The following is a 24,098-nucleotide window of genomic DNA, read 5'->3' on the forward strand; positions in this document are numbered from 1 at the left end:
TTTGTATCTAATTAAAAATCAAACTGATATATACAGTATTTCTCATGAATGCATTGTTTTATATTTCAACCACATAAGCCATTTTTCCATAGGAGACAGGGTAGGACACATATTCTTCTTGTATACATTATTGTTTATTGTTTCAAGTGGATGGAATATATAATTCCCACTGAGTAGTTTAGTGTGGCCCTGAATCACATATAAACAGGTTAAATGTAGTCTTTATAATTCTTGTATTCGTGTATAGACCATAAAAATTGTCTTAATAACAAACCCAAATACTCCTTTTTCGACTTGGCCCAAGTTAGCTGTTCATCCTTTTCATTGCTACCAACAAGTGCAGAGAGCAAGGAGCCTTTCAACCTAAGACATAAGATGCTTGAAAAAGGAAAATTTTATGTTGACTCTTTATGACTAGGAAACCAATGTTAAGAATCAGTATTATCCAATATAAAATATGCCAAATTGTTTAAAAATAAACAGTATATGCTGACTGAGAACTGTGGTGGCTTTTAATTTCTCCAAAGTCTCAAGTTTTCTGGTTAGAAGAAACCACTGAGTCACTGAAGATCTCCACCTCTGTGTAGCAGCTGCTATGGTAAAAGCTTTACAGGGTGTTTTCACTATTGAGCAAGAGAATCTTACTAGTAACAGTGGCAAAGACAGAGTCAAAACTGAAGAGAGATGTGTATTAGTTTGAAAGTGTGACAAATGTAATAAAGACATGGAAAAATCAGAAATTCCTTCTATATGCCTTGCTACAAACAAACCCAAAAGGGAGCAAGATGGATGTTTTAAGAGCTAACACAGGGAAACATCCACCGATAATCCCATCATTTTACTTTAATGCTTAAATTACACAAGTAGAAAAGTTATGCTTATTAATAGTTTAATGTATGAAGGAAACATCCAGATTTCTGAATATGAAGGTACATATCTCACATTCATTGAAGTCTACATAAAGTAGAGCATCTATCCTGACATACTGAAATGTACTTTCTGCTTAGCCTTTGCTGTTATGTAAACAATTGTACATTTATTTGCCATTCTAAAACTTCAGGATCAAGTTTACATAATTTTGCTAAATCTCCGTGTTTGCTCAGAAGCAGTTTACAGTACTAAAACCAACCAGCCAAAGAACAGCTTCAACAGAAAGTTATGTCCAAAGGAGAAGAGGGGAGAAAGAAGAAAATGATAAGAAAAATGCTAACTAAGATAAAAACGGATGACGATGGAGAATGGGCAGTCACAAATGTTCACAGAAAATAGGTCAGTTAGTAAGTTCTTCTGCAAAAAGCCTACACACTTCAGTCGAGCACATCAGTAGAATGATTTGGGAGCATAAAAAATTCTCGGCCACTTGTGATTTCCTCTGAATGAAAGGAATCTGCAGGCTAACAGGCTTATCCTCATCAGCCAAGCTGGTTCATGTGCACACTGTTCATGTGAGGTGCCCAGGGTCCGGTCCACACCTACAAATATAGAGCATGCATTTCACCAAATACAAATTAAACTGATATTTAGGTTAAAATAATACTCAAAAAAACAGTCATGTATCTATGAACTAATTTCATTCAGTCTGTAACATATAGTCAGGTATGTGGAAGGAAAAGGAAATACTTGGGAGTTCAAGGTCATCCTCATCTGCAGAGTATGTCTTAAGGACAGCAGCCTGGGCTACCTGAGACCTTGGGTCAAAACTGAGAGGCTGGGGGAGGAGCACAGGGAACTGGAGGATGGCTCAATAGTTAAGAGCCCAGATGAGCTGGGCAGTGGTGGCGCACACCTTTAATCCCAGCACTCGGGAGGCAGAGCCAGGCGGATCTCTGTGAGTTCAAGGCCAGCCTGGTCTACAGAGTGAGATCCAGGACAGGCACCAAAACTACACAGAGAAACCCTGTCTCTTGAAAAAAAAGAAAAAGAAAAAGAAAAAAAAAAAAGAAAAAAAAAAAAGCACAGATGCTCCTACACAGGACTTGTGTTTGATTACCAGGACCTACATGGCAGCTTTCAACTGTCTATAATTTTAGTTCTAGGATCCTCAAGGGCACAAGGCATTCATGTGATGTAGATATACATGCAGGCAAAACATCCATACACACAAATTAAAAGAAAAAAAATCACTTAAAAATCTGCAACATTATTAGCAAACAACAGAAAAAACAGCAATGTCCCCGCCCCTGACTGGGGCCTTGAGAATGCTAAGCACGTGCTCTGTCACTATAACTCAACCCTCTTTTCTTTGCTTCTCTTTTCTCTTTTGAAAACTAACAAGAAGTGATATCCAAGCAATTTTAAAACTAGCTACTTGACAACATAAAGATTACTGTGAAAGAACAATTGTTCAGCGATACTGAACATATAACCAAGTAACTTAAGCATGAGTCAAGTATGGTTGCTTATACCTATGATCCTAGCACATGGGAGACTGAGCAGGATCAGCCCGGGCTAGCTAGTGAGTGCCAGACCAAACAGAGCAAGACCCCCCCACCCGAGTGTATAGGCATTTCCCTAAGTTTTCAGTTATATGCAGTTTTGGCATAACACTTAAAATATAAGACTGTATAACTCTTTACATATTAATGAATTTTAATGTGAGTATAAAGTTATTTTACATGAAGATCACTTTGCAACATGCTATTTTTTGTTTCTCAAATGGGGTCTTACTATGTAGCCCTACATGGCCTACGACTCTCTACGTAAACCAGGCTAACCCCAACTCCCAGAGATCCACCTGCTGAGTGCTGGGATTAAAGGTGTGCCCTACCATGTCCAGCTCTATAATTTAAAGTCTTATATATACCATCTGCTACAGAATATAATCTATAAAATGCTTTTCTGTAATAGTTTACAAAACTATCATTTTACAAAGGTTTCCAATGCATTGCAGCTATAGTAAATTTCTTCTCATGCCTATATTCACTGTGCTCTATTGCTCTATACCTAAATTCTATTTGTCTTGTATTTGGTAACACCTAAGTGACTGCTTACTGAATTATCAGCCTTACCGTTTGAGGACCATTATTTTCTGTGGAACTTGAAACCATCTTTATCAGTGAATTCCAAGAAGGGTCTGCAGCATGAGGACCGTTGAATATGGGTCCTCCAGTACCATCAGGGATAGGTGCTACTGGAGGAATCATTGCATTCCCATACACAGAAAAAGGCATACCCTTCAACAAAGGGGGAGAGGAAGAAAGAGATTAGCATCCAAGTCATTACCTTCTTTTTCTTTGTCCCTCCCCACCTCTGATACACAATCCTGCAAGGACTATGTGGAGAGAACTTGTCACAGAAAGCAAAAAGAGGCACTTGGGAGGCAAAGGTTTAGAGTAAGTTTCAGGCCAACTAGGGATACGTTCGTACTCTGTCACAGAACAGAAATGAAACAAAAACAATCAAACACACCAACCGAGGAGTCAAAAGCTCTAAAACTGTTTTTAACACCTCAACTGACTTTATGAATGTTTAAGTTATTCACAGAGCCTAAAAATTATTCTGACATGAATTCATTTAGCAGAGTATAGCTGGGCATGGTGGCCCAGGTCTTTCATCTCAGCACCCAGGAGGTAGAAGCAGGTAGATCTCTGAGTTTGAGGCCAACATGGTCTATAAAGTGAGTTCCAGACCAACCAGAACCTGTCTCATGAACAAAATAAAAAACAAACACATAGTATAAAGGAGAATACCATATTCAAATTTCCAAAAAGTATTCCACTAAAGGTAGACATGGTAGTGCACGCCTGTAATCCCAGCACATGGGAGATGGTACAGAAGACCAGAAGCTAAGGTCACCCCAGTTCTTTAAGAGTTCTAAATGGGCTGGAGAGACAGCTCCACAGTTAAAACAGTTTGCCGCTCTTGCAGAATGCCTGAATTCAGTTCTTGGCTCATGATTTCCTGTAATTCTAGCCCTAAGAGATCCAATACCCTCTTTTTACCCCAGTGAGCATATGATTTACGTGCACATACATACCCATATATACACATAATTAAAACTAAAAATGTAAAAAAAGGAACGATATACCCCAACCAAAACAAACAAACCAAAGACTCCTAAAACATAACTCCCCTAAATGACAAGGAAAACTAATTATTTCTATTTTATCCACTTGACTTGTAAAGCCCGAGCAGGACTTCACAGGTGCCTATATTTGGAAATGAGAGATGACTAGGAGTAAGAAAAATATTTTGTAATAATGAAAATGCTTATTTAAATTACCCCAACTTTAGGAAAGTCCATGTATCCTGCAGGAACATGCTGATGGAATGTACCAGAAGGAGTTACAATTCCTGTACTATCTCGCTCCATTGCTTGATGCTGTGAAAACACTCCTGGGTCAGACATTGGCCTGTGAATCATAGGATTTCCCATCCCAGGGTTACACCAGTCCACTTTGTCTGAGAGGAAAAAAAAAAAACAAAACAAACAAGAGTTGGTAACTTTCAAAATCAATATACAATTTAAAAGGAACACTTTATAATTTCTATTTTCACTTATTGTAATAATTGTGGTAAGTAGGCTGACAGTGCAACTGGATGTATCAGTCATTTGAGAAAGAGCAAGCTTGAAAAATCTTGACCTTGATGGATGGTGAAGGATTCACGAGAGAAATCCCTTAAATAAACATTTATTCACTTACATAGCAACAGCAGCAACAGTAGCAACAACAAAACACTACAAAAGTAAGTAAAAGCTAAGAACCAAAAGATCTCAAAGGAAATCCCAACATCTTAATATGGTAAAAGGAAATACAAGTAGGGCAAGATGGCGGACAACTGTCCTGGAAGTACTGTGAGGTTAGTCTGTTACACAGGAAGTTCAAGGCCAGCCTAGCATACAAGAGACTCTCAAAAAAAAAAAAAAAAAAAAACCAAAAACAAAAAAAACCCAAATTCTTTAAGTGTATTGCATTATTTTCAGAGATGAGTAAGTGCAATGGGAAAGACCACTTGAAACCAGAACTAAAAGAAGCTGGTTAGTCTAACTGAAGAGACACGCCAATTCCTTTAAAGGAACGATGAGGGCTGGAGAGATGGCTCAGTGGTTAAGAGCACTGGCTGCTCTTCCAGAGGAACTCGGTTTGATCCCTAGCACCCAGATGGCAGCTCACAACTGGATTTAAGTCCAGTTTCAGGGAATCCAATGCTCGAATCTGGCCTTTTCAGGCACCAGGTACACCTATGTTGCACAGACATACATGCACAGAAAACACCCACGCATCTAAGTGTAAATAAAATCTCAAAAAATTAAAATAATGTGAAATTGATTAAAGTATTACAGCTAAACAAATAAACGTAATTTCCAGTAATATGACAGTATATCATACCTTGATTGCCACCAATCCCTTCAAAGGACCAGATGCCACTATGTCCTACGGATGTAGACAAATTACTCCCAATAACGGATGGAGCTGAAGTTCCAGTTTGCCTGATACGTGCAGAACGTTCAGTTCCAATAGGGACTGGAACTTTTCTGTCCTGAGAGACATTGCTGGGCTTTTCGGACCCTAAAGGTACTGATGATGGGGCAGGAGATGGTGCACGAACGCCAGAGGATACCGACTGTGCAGGAGACTCTGGAAAAAGGCATTTTGAAATAAAATACAGGTACTCTGTAGAATATTTAATTTTGTAAAACCAAATCTCACATTTTGAAGAAATCTTAAAATATACATTTTCTAAGAAAAGCTGAGATATAAGAATACTTAGTTTATGATTTGTATCCAAAAAAAATGAAGTTCTGAGTTGTTTCACATATATCCACAATTACACTTTATTTTACTCCCATCACTTTCTTATCCTTCTTCTCCCTCCTTGCTAGTCCCTTTCTTCCTTTGAAATAATTTCCTCTTCTGCTTTAAGAATGTTGAAGCTGAGCATGACGGTACACATCTGTAATCACAGCGCTCCAGAGGTTCAACCAAGATTAACTGCAGCAGGTGTGGTGGTATACACCTTTAATCCTAGTACTCTGGAGGCAGAGACAGGAGGGTCTCTGTGAGTTCAAGAGTAGACTGGTCTACATATCTAGTTCCAGGACAGCCAAGGCTACATAGTGAGATGCTGTCTCAAACAAAACTAAATAGATGACTACAAGTTCAAGGCCAGCCTAAGCTACATGATGAGACTCTGTCTTTAAAAAGCAATATGTATGTGGACATTAAAACCTGGTTAGGAATAGTAATTTAGTTCAATGATACAATTGATACAGTGCTTGCTTGGCATTCATGAGGCCCTGGGCTCAACCCTCAATAATACACACACACACACACACACACACACACACACACAATTTTGTAAAAAACCAAGGACTTTATGGTAGACTATAAGTATCTCAATGCTACAAAGTGGTCAATTACTCATTTAATAAATCACTAGCTTAATTAATAATTAAGTCAATACTTGCTGCCAAAATATAAAACCGAAGCAATGGAAAGAACAATGTTTAAATTAAGTGTGTGCCCACTTAGCACAGGCTGATACTGAACACCCTATATGACTTAAGAGTAATCTTGAATGTTCTGTATGTCTGAATGTGGTATATGCACTTGTTCCTGTGCAGGTGTGCATGCCACAGAAGGGTGTTAGGTATCCTGCTTTATTATTCTGCCTTTGAGACAGGTTCCCTCAGTGGAGCTAGAGCTAGGCTGGCAGGCAGCAAGCTCTAGGGACTCCTTTCCTGGCTCCAACTTAAGTTCTGGGGTTACAGGCAAGAATACAGGTCTCTCTGGCTTGCTGTTTACTTGGGTGCTGGGATCTGAACTCAGGTCCTTCTGTTTACACAGCAAGTATTCTTACTCAGCAAGACAATTCTTCAGTTGCCTTGATCACGGTGTCTCATCACAAAAATAAAAAAGTAAGCTGGGCAGTGGTGGCGGACGCCTTTAATCCCAGCACTCGGGAGGCAGAGCCAGGTGGATCTCTGAGTTCGAGGCCAGCCTGGACTACAGAGTGAGTTTCAGGAAAGGCGCAAAGCTACACAGAGAAACCCTGTCTCAAAAAACAAAAACAAAACCAAACAAAATAAACTAAAGCAGAAAAAAGGTGGTACCTGGGGATGGGCCATTGCTACAACAGGCCAAACCATGGTCCTTTTCTGGAAGACTCTGGGACTTTAGGAAAGTGATTGAACACTCTAAGAGGCAATGGGCCATATTAGTAGTGCTGAGAGCTATGTTGACTGGAGGCCACGTTCAAGAAGTTTCAGAGGGGAAGAATACTAGCAACTTGAGTGGAGACCATTCATGTGACATTGTGACAAAGACTGCACTTGTCCTAAGAATCTGCCCGAGACTGATAAGTTTTGGACTATTTTAATTGGCTGAAGAGATTTGAAGACAGCCTAGTACTTGACTTTATCACTTGGTTTTTAGGAATCATTCTTAGGCAGCTCTACAATGAAAAAGAGAAAGTTGGGCAAAGGGAAATGTAAATGTACCATCAAAGGAGAAAAAGGGCACCAGGAAGTTTCATGGTGGACTCAAGGCTAATGCGAAGGAGATTAGGAGAGGCTTTATGCAGAACGAAATGAAAGGAGTGTGTCCTCAGGGTCAGACCCCACCCAGCTAAACCTCCAACTTAACAAGCAAATGGTAAGAAATTACAGGAAAGCCTGTGCCACACCGAAGGCAACTAATCAACTCTCATGCAACTGTAATTCAAGGAGGGGCCAGCTTCTCCCCCAAGCAAACAGAGGAATTTGACAGCATGACCTTGTGGTTCTGGCTTTAAAGTTATTAAGATACAGGAGTTGTGGACTCTTCCTCCATTTAAGTTAAGCAGAGCACTGAAAGCAGTGGTGTGGACAGGGAGTGTAACCAGCTCAAATGAGAGACGTATGTAGCAGTCAGCAAGGCTGGAAGGGATGAGCCATCTAAGCTCTTTGACAATAGACAAGAGTCAGAAGATTTGGAATTTGCCCTGCTGGATTTTGGTCTCAGTTTGGTCTAGTATTTCCTCACTATTGTCCCCTTCCTTCCTTTTGGAATGGTAATGTATATTCTCTGCCATTTAATGTTGTGAGTAATTTGGTTTTTTGTTTTATAGGGGTGTAATTAACAGATTGCTCTTCTAGATGGTCCTGAGATCAATTCCCAGCAACCACACAGCAGCTCACAACCATCTGTAATGAGGTCTGGTGCCCTCTTCTGGCCTGCATGAATACATGCAGGCAGGACACTGTATATAAAATAGTTTAAATAGATCTTTAAGGAAAAAAAAAGATTTAAAGGTGGAAAAAAGGTATGTGGTACATGGTGGCTCACAACCACCTAATGAGACCTGGTGCCCTCTTCTGGCGTGCAGGCATACACGCAGAGAGAATACTGCATATATAAAAAATATATATATAAAAAAAAAAAAATCTTAAAAAAAAATACAGCAAGTGTTTGTATATGTATTTGAGAGTTTTCACATTACTGCCCAGGCTGCTTTGGAATTCGCTATATAGTTGAGGCTGGTCTGAAACACAAATTCTCCTGCCTCAGTCTTCCAAGTAGTTAGAATTATGACTAAGTCTCATCATGCTAGGCTCAACAGGCACACTTTTTATAAAGCTAGCAATCTTTCTGCTCACTAGTTGTATTTAAAGAGTAAATACATTAACAGTGAATAACACTGAGGTATGGATGTGGTCATAGAAGAACACATGCAAAATACTCTGGTTTCATCACCATGGACGATTAAGTGGGTAGGTTTTAAAAGCAGTTTTAGAAGTTTTATTTTACGTGTATAATGTTTTGCCTTTATGTATGTGTGTACATCATGTGTGTGCCTGGTGCCCCTGAAGGTCAGAAGGGTGAAATGTCCTGGAACTGGAATTATAGATGGTTATCACATGGGTGCTGGGAATGAAAGCTGGCTCCTCCAAGAGCAGCAAGTGCTCCATCTCTCCAGTCCCAATAGTTTTCCTAATTGTTTTTCTTTTTTGGTGTTTTTTGAGGCAGGGTTTTGTAGCATGAATCTTATTTGGGGAACACAATACCACCACAGGGTTTCCTCTGTGTAACAGCCCTGGCTGTCCGGGAACTCACTCTATAGACCAGGATGGCCTTGAACTCACATAGATCTGCCTGCATCTGCAGAGATTAAAAGTGTGCACCACCACTGCCTGGCCCAATGAATCTTCAAATTTTATTGACATTACATAAACTGTCAAGAGTCAGAAATTATATTTTTTTAACAGCATTAAAATAATGGTGAAGTTAAAAATCCCAAACATGGAGTGAGGAACAGTAGAATATGCCTATAATTCCAGCTGTGGGAATTGGAAGCAGAATGATCAGATTCAAGGTCATCCTTGACTACATGGTCATTTAAGGCTAGCCTGTCTCAAGCAAATATCCTATACTTGAAGAGCTCGAATCCCTCTGTTTACAAGAAAGTAACTTTTTCTTCTAGGATACGATCACTCACCATTCGATGCTGATGAACATGGAGTCAATAAACTAAGTGGGGAAAAATGCTGTCTGTTAAAGTTAGCAGCTGCAGGTGCTCCCCCAAGAGGTGCTCCAGGCCCATACATCTGACCTCCTGAAAGACTTGAGGCAAAGTTTCCCAAATGTGTAGAAGAAGGTGTTACAGAACCATATGGTGAGTCCATGTTGACAATACCTGTAATGTAGAAGACCACCATTATTTACTAATTACCCCAGAAGAGATCATTTAAAAAAAAATTCTTAGCTGGTGTGGTGGCAAATACCAGTAATGCCGGCATCTGGGAGAGAGTCAACAGGGTCAGATTAAGGTCATCTTTGGCTATATAATAAATTCAAGGCCAGCCTAGAATGTAAGAGAGACAATCTGTCTCTGTCTCTCTCTGTCCACACACACCAAATCTTACATGGTCATAGACATCCTGAGGTGGAGAATTGCCACATGACAAGTTAAAGGGCAGTCTAGGCTAAAGGAAGATCCTTTCTCAAAACCACTCCCTCATTAAAAGATAGGAACAAGGGGCTGGAGAGGTGGCTCAGAGGTTAAGAGCACTGGCTGCTCTTCCAGAGGTCCTGAGTTCAATTCCCAGCAACCACATGGTGGCTCACAACCATCTGTAATGAGATCTGGTGCCCTCTTCTGGCCTGCAGGGATACATGAAGACAGAACATTGTGTACATAATAAATAAATAAATAAATCTTAAAAAAAAAAAAAAGATATGAACAAGTGAATAATATGAATGAGGGAGTATTTATTGTTTGGCATTTTATTCTTAATTTAAAAATTTTTCATTTATCTATTTATGTATTTATTTATTTTTGAGACAGAGTCTATTTAGTTTTGGCTGTCCTGGAACTTAATATATAGACCAGGCTGGCCTTGAACTCACAAAGATCTGCACCTGCCTCTGTTTCTCTGATGGGATTACAGGCATGTGTCACCACCACTTTTCTGAAAAGATTGTTTTTTGTTTGTTTGTTTTTGTTGTTGGTTTTTTTTTGTTTTGTTTTTTTTTTTTGAGTAAAACCAAAACTTATTCTAAGCTACAGTCATCCTAGGGTCCCCCCTGCCATATAGCCTCCCTGGTTCTGTGGGTTGCAGTCTGATGTTCTTTGAAAAGATTGTTTTTATAGTGTGTAGGCTGGGGAGCTGCAGGTGGCTCAGCAGTTAAGAAGCACTTGTTATTCTTGCAGAGGACCTGGGATTGGGTCTCAGCACTCACACGGTAACTCAACAACTATCTGTAACCCCAGCTCCATGGGGGCCAATACCTCTTCTGACCTCTCTAGGCATTAGGCACACATTGGTACACATATATTCATGCAGGAAAAAGTCTATAATTAGTGAGTTTAGGTCAGCCAGGTCTATAAAGTATAAATGTCCTTAAAAAAACAAAAACCAACAACAAATAAATAAACAAAGTCAGCCTCGGGTGGTTCGTGCCTTTAACTGTAGCACTGAGGCCAAGGAGAACTGTATTACTTCTTAGCCTGCTGCTGACTGAGTTCAATGGTCACTGGGAAGTCTGAGACAAGCATGGCCTATATGGTAAACTCCAGGCCAGTCTAGCCTATAGAGGCCTTGTCACAAAAAACAAAATTCAACCCCAAATAAAACAAAATATTCTTTAAAAATAGATCAGGTCATGTGGACCACAGGCCATAGTATGCCCATCTCTCACATGGATTTTCTCAATTACTTTAACTGCTCAGGCTAATCCACAAGAATTTCTTCTCTTCTTTTTTAAAAGACAGGATCTCTGCTGAGCAATGTTGGTGCACTTTTTTTTTTAAAAGATTTATTATTTATTATGTATACAGTGTGATGTCTGTACACCAAAAGAGGGCATCAGATCTCATTTTAGATAGTTGTGAGCCATCATGGTTGCTGGAAATTAAATGCAGGAGCAGCCAGTGCTCTTAACCTGAGTCATCGATCCAGCCCAGTGGTGCATATTTTTAATACCAGCACTTGGGAGACAGAGGCAGGTAGATCTGAGTTCAGTGTCAGCCTGGATTACAGAGTGAGTACCCAGACAGCCAGGGATACACAAGAGAAACCATTTTGAATAGATGGAGTTTCTTTATATTCCACAATAAAAATGAACTCCACATTTAGTCAAAGATCATACTGAACCCAAAGTGCTGGAGATACAAGAGCAAGGACTACCACGCTGTTTAAAAAGTACAACAGTTCTAAATGCAATTTGGCATCCTGCATCAGATCCTAAAACAGGAAAAGTAGTTATCTGAATACTGAAAAATCTATAGCCAGTTACCCAATATTAATTTCTTTTTGGTATATATGTCAGTCACCTAAGATATTTACACAAGAAGCATTCTTGTTTCATAAACCTAAGAATTTTTGTTTTATAAATCTAAAAATAAGCGAAAAGTTAAAAAAACAGTAACATAATTAGAATATCTTTACATCCCCTATAAATACCAGTGTTGTCCAAAAGAACTTCCCTTGAAATAGAAATATTATATAATTTTGCTGTCCAACATGGCAGCCATTAGTCCACAATACTTACAGCTTGACTAAGATGACAAAGTATTGTTATTTTGAGACAGGGTCACATTATGTAGCCCTGGATGGCCTGGAACTCATACTGCCTCTGCCTCCCAAGGCTGGGATTAAAGGTGTTCATCACCATACTTGGTGAATTTTCACTGAGTTAAATAGAAATAGAGATACCTAATGGCTACCACATTAGATAGTGTATTGTTTGAAATAAGAAAGATGTTCAAAAAAACAGAAATGAATTCAAATTTAATAAAACTGATAGCTATTTGGTATTTGCTGGCACTTCTTTATTAATGTAAAAAAACCTATTTTCCCCCTTTTCTTTCTTTTGAGACAGGATCTCCTGTAGCTAAGGCAGTCAAGATCAGTATGCAGCTGGAAATGACTTATCACATGCTGGGGCTACATGCATGCATCACCATGCCCTCCCTTCGTTATTTTTTTCCAAGACAGGGTATAATGAAGACTAGTCTCAAACTCAAGCTACTCTTCTTCAGCCTCTCATAATGTTCCATTCTCGGACACATCCCACAAACCTTTCTCTTTCAAAGAGGTGTGAGGGGGAGATGAGACCTATTAACTTATTTATGGGAAATTCAAGATAAAATTTACTACAGCCTTTAAAAGATTGTAAAATAAAAATAACACACTAAATGCACATGATACAACGGTGTATTAAGGGACCAGAACGATCTTGGGCTTGGGGTGTAGCTCACTGGTAAAGAAAGTGGTTCTAGCATGTATAAACCAATGGGTTTAACTCCTAGCCCCACAAAAATAAAACCCTGTAGCAGTGGTCACCATAACTCATACCTTTAATTCTAGTGCTCAGGAAGCAGAGGCTTGAATTAAAAAGGCCAGTCTGGTCTACATAGTGAATTCCATGCTAGCCAGGGCTATGTAGCAAAACCGTTTCAAAAACAGCAGCAGTGCAACAAAACCCCCTCCTCATCCATGTAGCCTACTTACAGAGCAAATACATCATAGCATAGCCAAGAATTTTCATATCATCTCTGTGAAGTAGTTACCATAGAATGTCAGTCATTAACACAAACTCACCTGAGGGACTTGGAGCAGGTCTCTGTAATGGCGGCCTAAAACCTGGTGCTTTGGAAGTATCAGACTGATGTAAAGGATCTGAATTTGGCAAATATGAGGATTTTCCAGACAGCATGGATTCTGGTGTTGACTGAGATGAAACAACAGATCCTCCCCAGAAGGCATGAGCATTCGTAGGGTTGTTTTCAAACAATGTGCTAAAGGGCCCAAATGGTAAAGGGGCACTGAAGTTGGGAGCAACAGGCTTATTTGCTGGATGTACTGAATTCTGACAAGCACTTTGTGTACTTAAGGTCGAAGGTAGCTGGACAGAAGAGGGAACACTATGAGGTCTTTTAATGTGATTGACATTGAGGACTGCAACAGATGAATTCTGCACTGGAGCTGGATTCTTGTGAGGGGCAGCTGTGCCATGAGAAGGTGGTCTAATAGCAGGGGTTTCCATCTGAGGAGGCTGGGCACATCCCATTTGTGTTTGAGGCATAGGGTATGTCACAGGCGCAGTAGAAGGCACCACCGCTGGAGCAGAACTTGTTGCTGGAGGAGGAACAGTCATTCTCACATCCGGGGAAGGAACCTGAGACTGCTGAAGAGGGGGTCTTGGCTCCTGAGAAACAGATCCCGGAGGCTGCTGCTGAGTGGAATGACCTGACGAGCTCCCAGAAGAACTGCTGCTATGTGGAGGCCTATTGTTTGAGGGTTCTACTACTGGTGGACTACCTGCTTCCTGTTCGGAAGAAGATGCTCCTTTATTTGGGGATGCTGAGCCACAATCCAAAGGGCTATTTCTAGAAACCCCTCCTGGCTGGGCTGGCGGTGATGGGGAAGATGGGGAGGATACTGGGTAGTGTTCTTTGGCAGTAGGCATAGGGTATGTGGCATTTGTGGGTGCAGTGCTGTTGTTGCTTGCTGTAGTTGTGACTGTCGTGGTTGTGGCATTGGATGTCTTCACAACTGTGACAAAAAGCTGCCTTCTGACTGAAGGAGAACTTGGACTGCCATTTGAAGATGTACCAGGCACCGCTGACGCCGATGAACTGGTTGTAGTTGTTGGACTTGAAGTTAAAGAACCTGCTGAATTCACCTGAGAACCACTGCTATTCTGATTGCTATGGCGAGGCACCATGTGAGGCTTAGGCGAGTTAGTAGCTCTGGCAGGGCTCAAAGGCCTGACAGGAAAAGGACCCCAAGTGGACTGAGCTGGTGGAAAAGTACCTCCAAAGTGGGTCATGGGCAACCTTGGTGGACGGATCTGCTGGAAAGTCTGAGCAGCAAGCAGAGCATGTGCAAACTGTGGAGGGGGATATGCTAATGGAAGAGAAACTGGAAAACCAGGCCTCACATTATTCACTGGGTTCTTAATGGTTTTGTGAGTGGATGCAGAAGAGATAGCAGGCACAGTGAGTGCTGTGGCAGTTTGAGATGTCGATGACAGAGCTACAGTCGTCACTTTAATTCCCATTAAGGAACTATTAGCAGCAGTGGTGGTAGGTGCTGAGGACCCTATTTTGGAATTTGCTGAGGAGCTTTTCAAACGATTCTTTGGAATAAGTTCATCGATTTCTTTGTCTGGATCCTTGATCAAAGCATTGATCAACTGAGTTGCTTGTCTTGTTGATTCAGTGCCACCCCTGTATGATAACAATAAACAAAAACAAATGCCGAGAGTTAGCCTCAAGTTCAGTACTCTCCAGCAATATAATCACTTGTGTGCAGATAGTGGCACACACATACACACACACCCCAGACAAACCCAGGTGTCCAAGGGCAGTTTTCTCATCAATTTTGAGGTATTCTAGAAACAATAAATTACCTTGAATTAATGCTAAGCTTCAGAAGACGAGCAATTTTTATCTTTTTTTGGTATGCATGTGGAAGGTGTTGGCAGGCTTTCACAAGCTCGCTAAGTTCCCTACCACTAACCTATACTACCCATCTTCACTGACTTCCCTAAAACAGACTTATTCATGTTTATGTGCATAAGTGTTTAGACTGACTTCCCTAAAACAGACTTATTTATGTTTATGTGCATAAGTGTTTAGACGGCTGTAAGCCACTATGGGTGGTGCTAGGAACTGAACCCAGGTCTACTGCAGTGACTGCTGAGTCACTGCTCCAGCCCCACCCCCTCTGCCTTTTTTAATGAAAACTTCACTTTCCCATTGTAAAATATTTTATTGTTAGAAAATCCATTATAGACAAAAGCTTGCACAGCATACAAGATTATAAAGTTAAATAGGAGGTCAACAACTAGGAGTGGTAGTCAATGACTTTAGTACCAGCAGACAGATGATCTCTGCAAGTTCAAGGCCAGCCTAAGCTACATACTGAGATCTGGTTTTAGAGAAAAAGGTAAGCATAGAACAGTGGTACAAGCCTTTAGTTAGAGTTACCCCAAGGTATTTTATATTATTTGTGGCTATTGTAAAGGGTGATGTTTCTCTGATTTCTTTCTCAGCCCTTTGATCATTTGTGTATAGGAGGGCTACTGATTATTTTGAGTTGATCTTGTATCCTGCCACTTTACTGAAGGAGTTTATCAGCTATAGGAGTTCCCTGGTAGAATTTTTGGGGTCACTTATATATACTATCATATCTTCTGCAAATAGTGAAAGTTTGACTTCTTGCTTTCCAATTTATATCCCCTTGATCTCCTTATTGCTCTAGCTAGAACTTCAAGTAGTTTATTGAATAAATATGGGGAGAGTGGACAGCCTTGTCTGTTCTTGATTTTAGTGGAATCCAAGCCTTTAATCTAAATAGTTAGGAGGTAGAGTCTGTAGGGAGGGGGGTACCTTGCAAGTTCAAAGCCAGCCTGGTACAGTGAGTTCCAGGATAGCTGGGGCTACATAAAGAGACCCTGTCTCAAAAAACAATACTAAACCAATATAAGAAGTTGGATGTAAGTAAACATGGAAAATTTTTACAACTGAGCAAGCAAAGAGGATTTTCTTTTTAATCCTGGTATCTGAGATAACACAGTTTACTACAAATTCCCAAATATCTTCTCTATTATTAGTATTATAATCCCTTGGGGAAGTACTCTCAAAATGAGCAAGGAATCTCAGTAATGTCAACAATGACAGCAAACTGTAATGTTGGCTCTTCAGAAAAAATATGATTAAGCTTATGTATGGAAACCCTATGCTCAGGATACCACCCAGTCTCTGTTGACTTCCTATTGCCTGCAAGGTGTCAGACCTGCAGCTCCTTCTCCAGCACTATGCCTGCCTGCATGCTGCCACATCCCGCCATGTCTAAACCTCTGAACTGTAAGTGAGCCACCCCAATTAAATGTTTTCCTTCACAAGAGTTGCCTTGGTCATGGTGTCTCCTCATAGCAAGGAAAACCCTAACACACACACACACACACACACAAAATCAAACACAAAATGCTACTCAAATGGTTCCATTTCATTGAGTTACAATACAACAGAAAAAGAAAATTCGAAAATAAAGCTTTGCCTTATAGTTATTATCCGATCTCCAGTCTTGTCCTTCTGCTTATCAATATCTATGTGTGCACCAGTAAATTCCCGAATAGCATTGATATTACAGCCACCTCTTCCAATCACTCTAGATATCACAGTTGATGGAACAGATACTTTCTTTGACCTGTTTAAAAGTTGAAAGATAAATAAATTAAGACAAATCATTATCAGTAGTTATAATGAAATAAGAAATTATAAGTGTTTTTATTATAAATGGAGAATAGACTTGCTAAATAAGCTATATATATATATATATATATATATATATATATATATATATATATATATTTATATATTAAAGAAACAGTAAATACAAGATCTCACTATATAGCTTTGGGCTAGCTGAAAAAGGCAATCTTGGCCTGTCTCCAAAGTGCACCACCACACCCAGCTTTTTATTTATTCTTAATCCAGACAAACAAACAAAAGGCCCCTTTAATACATCACTCTGAAGGCAGAAGCAGGTGGATCTCTCTGAGCTCCAGGCTAGCCTGGTCAACACAGTGAGATGCTGTCTTAGCCTAACTTTTCATCTAGTTTGCTTTCCTGACTACTAGCCTATTCTATCCCTGCAGCATTCACTAGGTAGACGTGCACTGTGCCACTGCAAATCCTGGGGCTGGAAATTAACAGGGAAAGTTAAAGGATCTCATTTAGCTTAAAGGTCCAAGGAAGGCTTCTTTTAGGCACCTTTCAGTTTAACTGATGTCTAATGTATTATCTCAAAGAATGATATGAAAATTCTTTGTTTCTCTGAATTTTTTAGAAGCATTTAATTGATTATCTAGACATACAAAAATTCAAAGTCACGTGAGGAAAAAGAAAAGACTACGCCAGGCAGTGGTGGCGCACGCCTTTAATCCCAGCACTCGGGAGACAGAGGCAGGAGGATCTTTGTGAGTTCGAGGCCAGCCTGGTCTACAGAGCGAGATCCAGGAAAGGCGCAAAGCTACACAGAGAAACCTTGTCTCGAAAAACAAAAACAAAAATAAAAACAAAAACAAAAAGACTACTACAATTAAAAAAAAAAAATCACCTAGGGTAGCCTGCCAGGTGCAGGGAGTTGGTGGCAGGAAGATCAGTACTTATTCAAGGACAGAGTCTCATTCTACAGCCTAGGTTGGCTTCCAAATCAAACAATCTTCCTGCCTCTCAAGTACTTGGATTACAGGCATGAACTATTACACCCCACTTGCAAAATTACAAAGATTCTTACATTATATTGGGGTGTGTGCATACATGTGTCAGGGAGTACATGTGGAGGTCACAGGACAACTAGGAAAAGCTGGTTCAGTTTATGTGTATCTACATGATTGTATGCCATATTGTGTGCAGGTGTCCAATCCCCTCAAGCTAGGGTTTCTTAAAGTCGAGAGCTGTCCTGTGTAGGTGCTGGCAACTGAATTCAGGTCCCTTGGAAGAGTAGCAAGCAGTGTGAATTTGATTTGACTTGGTTGTTATGAACAAATGGGGACCTCAGACAGCCCAGGCCGGCTTTAAACTCACTGGGTAACATTAAGCTCCTGCTCCTCTTGCTGGTACTTCCCTAGTGCTGGGATTACAGGCAAGTGCCACCAGGGCTGGCACATTTTAATTTTAAATCTTCACATTGATGAAGGGTTCCCAGCACTTGGGAGGCAGAGGCAGGAAGAACTCTGAGTTCGAGGCCAGCTTGGTCTACAATAATGAGTTCTAGGCCAGCCAGGGCTACACAGAGAATTACACTGGAATTAGAGTCATCTAAAACCACCTCACTTCTCCTTTTAAAACAATGACTTTTGGGGCATATGAGGTACAGCAAGGCTGTCTCTTGACCAGATTTAGTTTTAGGACATGAGTTTGTCTGCAACCTTGAGAATGGTGGGAGGACTTTAACTGTAACCCAAGAATCACTCACCTCCTTACAACTTCCTTCCATCCTTCTTCCCTCTTTTGCCCACGCTTAGGACTTGCTACTGTTAACTTCCCATTTGGAGAAGAAAGAGGAGATGGACCAGATTTTGTACAAGTTGACAGAGAATTACTGGTCCCTTCATTGACAGTCTCTGACAATCTTTAACAAAGGAGGGAAAGCATATTAATAATGAACAGATGCAGAAAATTAATGATAAAGGTTATAAGTGACATAGCTTATTGTGTAAGACCAATTAAAGAGAACACATGAGGAATCTGTTCCTACTACTTTCTCTACTAGTCCACATAGAGTAACAAAGAGCCAGTTTTAAGAACAAACAACACACGGGTAAATTTAGCGGAGTAGAATCCTAATGCTGTGAAACTACACATCAATACTTTTTTCTTTTTGTGAGACAGGGTTTTGCAACATCGTTCAGCCTACACTCAAGTCAACATGTAGCACAACCTGGTTTTGAACCTGTGATTCTCTTGCTTCATTCAGCCTCCCAAATGCTGAAATTACAGGTACGTATCACCATGCCCTGATTCATTTATCAATACTTTCCACAAGCTAATTTTAACAATCACAAAAAATTACATAGTAAAAATAATTTATTTTCTCAGCAGAAAATCTAAACAACAGCTTAGTCTTTTTAGCATACAAAAATATTTAATAGTTAAATTACTTGTTTCAAAAAAAAAAAAAAGAAGAGGATAGACAGAAAATTAGCAACAAGGTGTTTCACATGACACCAGCAAAAGTAGAACTTGGAACTAACTTTATAGAAGCCTTGCCAGAAACGGACTTTCTCTCCTCCTTTGGAAAGGTAACAAGAACAGAAGGCTGTTTCTTGCTGGTCACAGTGGTGGTGACCACAGCTGGCGAATGACCGTCACTCTTCCTGCTGCTGTTGCTGTTACTACTCTCATCACTGCAGCTGGAGATCCTCATGTTGTCACTGTCCCCACTCTCGCTGGTACTGCTGCTCTTGGACTCTCCGTTCACCTTCTCTGGCTGACTGTATGAAATTGGTAGTGGATCATCAAATATAATTTGGACATTTTCTGGAGTAATTTTATTTTTCCTGTTTTTCCTCTTTGAACTGGTTGTAGTTATGGTATTATTTCTTTTACCATGGGAACCTGCCAGAGTAGTCCAGGTAGCAGAGATTCCTATGGTAGTGGTGGTAGTGGCACTTGGAGGCTCTGTCAAGACTTCAGGTTCTTCTGTAAAGGTAGCAACAGTGAGTTAGTCATTCACTGAGAAGACAGATACAACAGACAACGGAAGGAGGATTTGGGAACAGCCTGGAAAATAGGCACATGAATCATGTATTAAATTTTATAAAATCACTAATTTCAGTACAATAATGCTACTATGGATATATAAAATAATGTAACCTTCTGAGAAAATACAAGTAATTATGTCATTACACATAATGTATACATTTACATGTAAACTTCTAAAAAAAAAAAAGAAAAAAAAAAGGAGAAAGACAAAGCAAATGTACCCAAAAGTTTTAAAAATCAAGAATGGAAGAAAATGTCCATAATCTAAGCCACCTGAAAGGTTGTGGTAGGAGGATGTAGTGTGTAAGGCTAGCATGAGCTAAACAGCAAAAGTATCTCAAAATCAAAGAAAGAACTACAAAACAATACAAAACCCAAAACCAAACCACAAATCTAAACAGTGAGGTGGGGAATGAATCATTAAATCAAATAGCCACTTATCACCTTTGGTCCTCAAATAGTTAAAACCATTTCTAAGTTGACTGACTGGTATTTAAATAAAAACAAGACATGAGACAGGGTTTTACTATACAGTCAAGGATAACCTTGACTTTTTAGTAACTGACCTACCTCAGTCTCTGAATGCTAGGATTATAAATATGTGCCATGACATCCAACTTAAAAGTAAAATCTAGTCACGTTTACAATTAGCAGGAGTAGTAGTATTCCGCTTTCTGAAACAGGGTTTTCTGCAGCCTAGTTAGCCTTTGACTGACTCTGTAGCCAGGACGACCCTGAAGTGCTTGCTGACCCTTCTGCTTTCCACTTCCCAAATGCTGGGATTACCATGGTACACCTCCATGCCTATCCTAAGCTAATATTTTTATTATTATTATTATTAATATTATTATTATTATTATTTTTAGTACAAAGGACTCAGCACATGGTAGACATATGTTTGCAGAGCTACCTGCCTGGCACTCTTTTAAACTCTTGAGACAATGTGACCAAGCCCTAGATTCTGGCCTTGAACTCACTGTATAATCCACATGTCTTGATTTTGCAATCCTTTTACTTCAGCCTACTAAGCAACTGGAATTACAGCTACTAGGTGCAGCTAAGTATATGATTTTGACTGCAGTCTCAAACTGGATGCTTGTCTGGAAAAAAATACCTTCAACTTTAAGTTTTTCTTTTTCTTGGGCGGCTTGGAGTTCAAAGTTCTCCTTATTTTTGGCTTCAATTTCTTCTAATTTTCTTCTTTGTTCTTCCTTTTTCTTCCTTCTCTTCTCTTTTCGCTTTTCTCTTTTGGCAGCCAAAGCCAGCCTTCGACTTTCTTCCCTTAACTGTTTAAAAACAAAACAAAACAAAACAAAACCACAACACTAGAGCTTACTTTGAATAAAAGTGGGCATATAATGCCACTTATTACAAAGCAATTAAGAAATCTTAAAATTCAAAGTAGTTGGATTCAACTTATTGCTGATGCTAGATGATACCGCAACTACACTTAAGACACTAATTTGTGCAAAGTGGTAGACACAGGTAGGACAGTAACTGTTAGCTGTAGGACATTTTTAAAAATATTAAGCTGCAATCAAGTTTTTTTCTTAAATGCAAAAATAGAAGGATTTGGAGAGAGGAATTAGAAGAGGGTAATGAATAGGGATTAGAGAACCACAACTCAAGTACATTATTATTTACATGTATAAAACTTCATGACTTAAAAAAAAAAAGACAAAAAAACAAAAAAGAGGGGTTGAGAATTTAGCTCAGTGGTAGAGCGCTAGAGGCCCTGAGTTCGGACTTCAAGGGGGGGGGGGACGACAAAAAAAAACCCCTGCATGACTATTTTGTAAATAAAACATTTTTTTTTTTTTGAAACAGCATCTCACTAAGTAGCCTTGGCTTGGCTAGAACTCATTATATGTAGACCAAAAAGGCCTTAAACTCAGAAAGATCCACCTGTTTCTCTGCTTCTTGAGTGTCAGAATTGAAGATATGCACCACCACACCTAACTTATTTTTAAGCTAGATATGACTGATTATGTATACTCTAATGTCAACATTCAGCATGCTGAGGTAGTAAGATCTTGAATTCAAGGATTGCTAAGGTTACAGAGTGAGTCTGATGCTGGTATAGGCTACACCACAAGTCCTGTCTCAAAAGAAAAGCCTAGGACATAGCTCAGTGATGGAATACTCACCTACCATGCACAAGGCCCCAAATTCAATCCCTATTATCATAAAAAACTAAAGAAAAGCTTATCTTATTTTAATGAGTAAATGATAAAGACACATGATTTCTATAATCATTTATAATTTTTAAATTAGGGTTGTAGAAAGTTCAGTGGGTGAGAGCTTTTACTGCTCTAGCAAAAGACCTGAAATTTGTTCCAAGGACCCTTGTTTGGTGGTTCAATCACCTCTAACTTGAGCTCCAGGGGGATCCAACACCTTCAGCCTTCCCAGATACTAACACACAGGCATCCCCCAACCCCATGCACAGATAGTCTTGTTTCCTGCCCATAAGCATTCTCATTTTTGAAAACAATGGCACTTAGTATATAAAAGAAAAAAAAGTCGCAGTATCCTACTAGTGAGACTGAGGCAAAACAGAAAGATAAGGGAGATTTTGTTTGTTTGTTTGTTTGTTTTTTCGAGACAGGGTTTCTCTGTGTAGCTTTGCGCCTTTCCTGAACTCACAAAGATCCGCCTGCCTCTGCCTCCCGAGTGCTGGGATTAAAGGCATGCACCATCACCACCCGGCTTTTTGTTTTTGATTTTGGTTTTTCGAGACAGGGTTTCTGTGTAGTTTTGGTGCCTGTCCTGGAACTAGCTCTGTAGACTAGGCTAGCCTCAAACTCACAGAGATCCGCCTGCTTCTGCCTCCCAAGTGCCGGGATTAAAGGCGTGCACTACCACTGCCTGGCCAGGAAAGTAAATCTTAAAAACTAAAAAGAATAGCAGAATTTAGACCCCAAACTAATTATTTTCCTGCTACAATGACTATCTCTGAGACATCCTGGTTATAAGGTAGTGAAGATGAGCTGTTGAAAGGGAGAGCACAGAAAGAGCCAGGGACTGCCCAAGTAGTTTACTGTTTAAAAAAGAAACATGTAAGGTAAGTTTGTCACTTAAACAACTTGATGAACAAGTTAGCATGTCTGTAATTCTGAGACAGTGGAGGCTGAATCAGGATAATCTATAGTTTGAAATCAGCCTAGGATACATATATACCAAGTTCAAGGCTGGCCTGGGATCCACACCTTGTCTTAGAAACAAAAACAAAATCATCAACCGCCCAATTACTCCAAATCCAACACATACACATCAAATGCTCTGAGTGAGACTGTGTTTCACTAGTCAATTGTGCCTTGCAGTAGATGTGGTATCTCTGATAAATTTATTATTGGTAATAAACTCTAGGGCTGTGGTTGAGGATTAAGAGAACTTTAACTGAAACAACACTAAATTCTAGATAGAATGCATGCTTCCTTTCAGATCCACATGATCCCTGTAATAAAATTTTATTAAGATTACAAAAGACAATGTCTACTGCCCCTGTGGTACTTGAAATCAAATTTGGTGAAGTGCTCGATCACTATCATAAACAATACACATTGACAGAGAACAAAGTTAAACATCATGGACAGACTAAGTTTAGAGAACAGACAGCAAATGATAAAGGATGGTCTCCATGTACCTTTTCCAGGTCCAGTTCCTCCAGCAGTATGCTGGCATTCTTATTTGCTTCAGCAGCCTGTCTGTCTTTGGCTTGTACTATTGACTCCATGCAAAGATGACACTTCTTCAGCATCTCCTGCAATGAAACATTGGAGACATTTCCAGCCTTAAAGGACAATTCACATTTAGTCGATTCCTAAAAACATGACCTTCATTACAGTACTTAAAAATGAACATTAGGCCGGGGATGGGAGTGAGGGTTGTTGGGGAGGGAGTGATGTGTAGATACCAAACTATACATTTCCAAAACAACCACAAGAAAGAGGTTCCTATTTTCAAAATACACACCCAGAAACTAACTTAGGCCTATACTTTGAGTTAAAAAAAAAAAAAAAAATCAAACATATTACATATGCACACAGTATACAGTGTACATAAATACATGTAAGCAAGCCACTCATGAATAATATAAAAATCTAAAAAAATATATATATATACCATAACAATGATAAGTTTTCCTACAAATGGGGTCAATGTAAACAACAAACATATGTAAAGCATGTACAGGAGCATTAACTTAGTAACTTAGTGATTTCATTCTCAAAACAAACTTAACAACAACAAAGGAACATTCCTCATATTACTATCAGTAAAAACATTAGCCGGGCATGGCACCGGACACCTTAATTCCAGCACTCAGGAGGCAGATGCAGGCAGATCTCTAAGTTTGAGAACAGCCAGGAATATACAGAGAAACTCTGTCTTGAAAA

The 24,098-nt window shown here is 39.7% G+C and overlaps 1 protein-coding gene across 4 annotated transcripts in view; it reads right to left on the minus strand.

The window, feature by feature from the left end:
* Positions 1-872: 872 nt before the first annotated feature.
* Positions 873-24,098, minus strand: part of Ankrd17 (ankyrin repeat domain 17) — a 135,043-nt gene continuing 111,817 nt past the window's right edge. For all 4 annotated transcript variants that reach the window (XM_059274650.1, XM_059274649.1, XM_059274648.1 and 1 more), the window contains 11 exons: positions 23,348-23,464; positions 20,816-20,987; positions 19,191-19,638; positions 18,413-18,568; positions 16,490-16,639; positions 13,025-14,655; positions 9,418-9,615; positions 5,331-5,579; positions 4,223-4,401; positions 3,009-3,173; positions 873-1,472 (listed from right to left, as the gene is read on the minus strand). In XM_059274650.1, coding sequence (XP_059130633.1) covers positions 1,413-1,472; positions 3,009-3,173; positions 4,223-4,401; positions 5,331-5,579; positions 9,418-9,615; positions 13,025-14,655; positions 16,490-16,639; positions 18,413-18,568; positions 19,191-19,638; positions 20,816-20,987; positions 23,348-23,464 — 3,525 coding nt within the window. In that variant the 3' untranslated portion in view covers positions 873-1,412. The remainder of the gene's footprint in view (positions 1,473-3,008; positions 3,174-4,222; positions 4,402-5,330; positions 5,580-9,417; positions 9,616-13,024; positions 14,656-16,489; positions 16,640-18,412; positions 18,569-19,190; positions 19,639-20,815; positions 20,988-23,347; positions 23,465-24,098) is intronic.

The sequence above is a fragment of the Peromyscus eremicus genome, chromosome 10, assembly GCF_949786415.1.
Source record: "Peromyscus eremicus chromosome 10, PerEre_H2_v1, whole genome shotgun sequence".
In the NCBI taxonomy this organism is placed as follows: Eukaryota; Metazoa; Chordata; class Mammalia; order Rodentia; family Cricetidae; genus Peromyscus; species Peromyscus eremicus.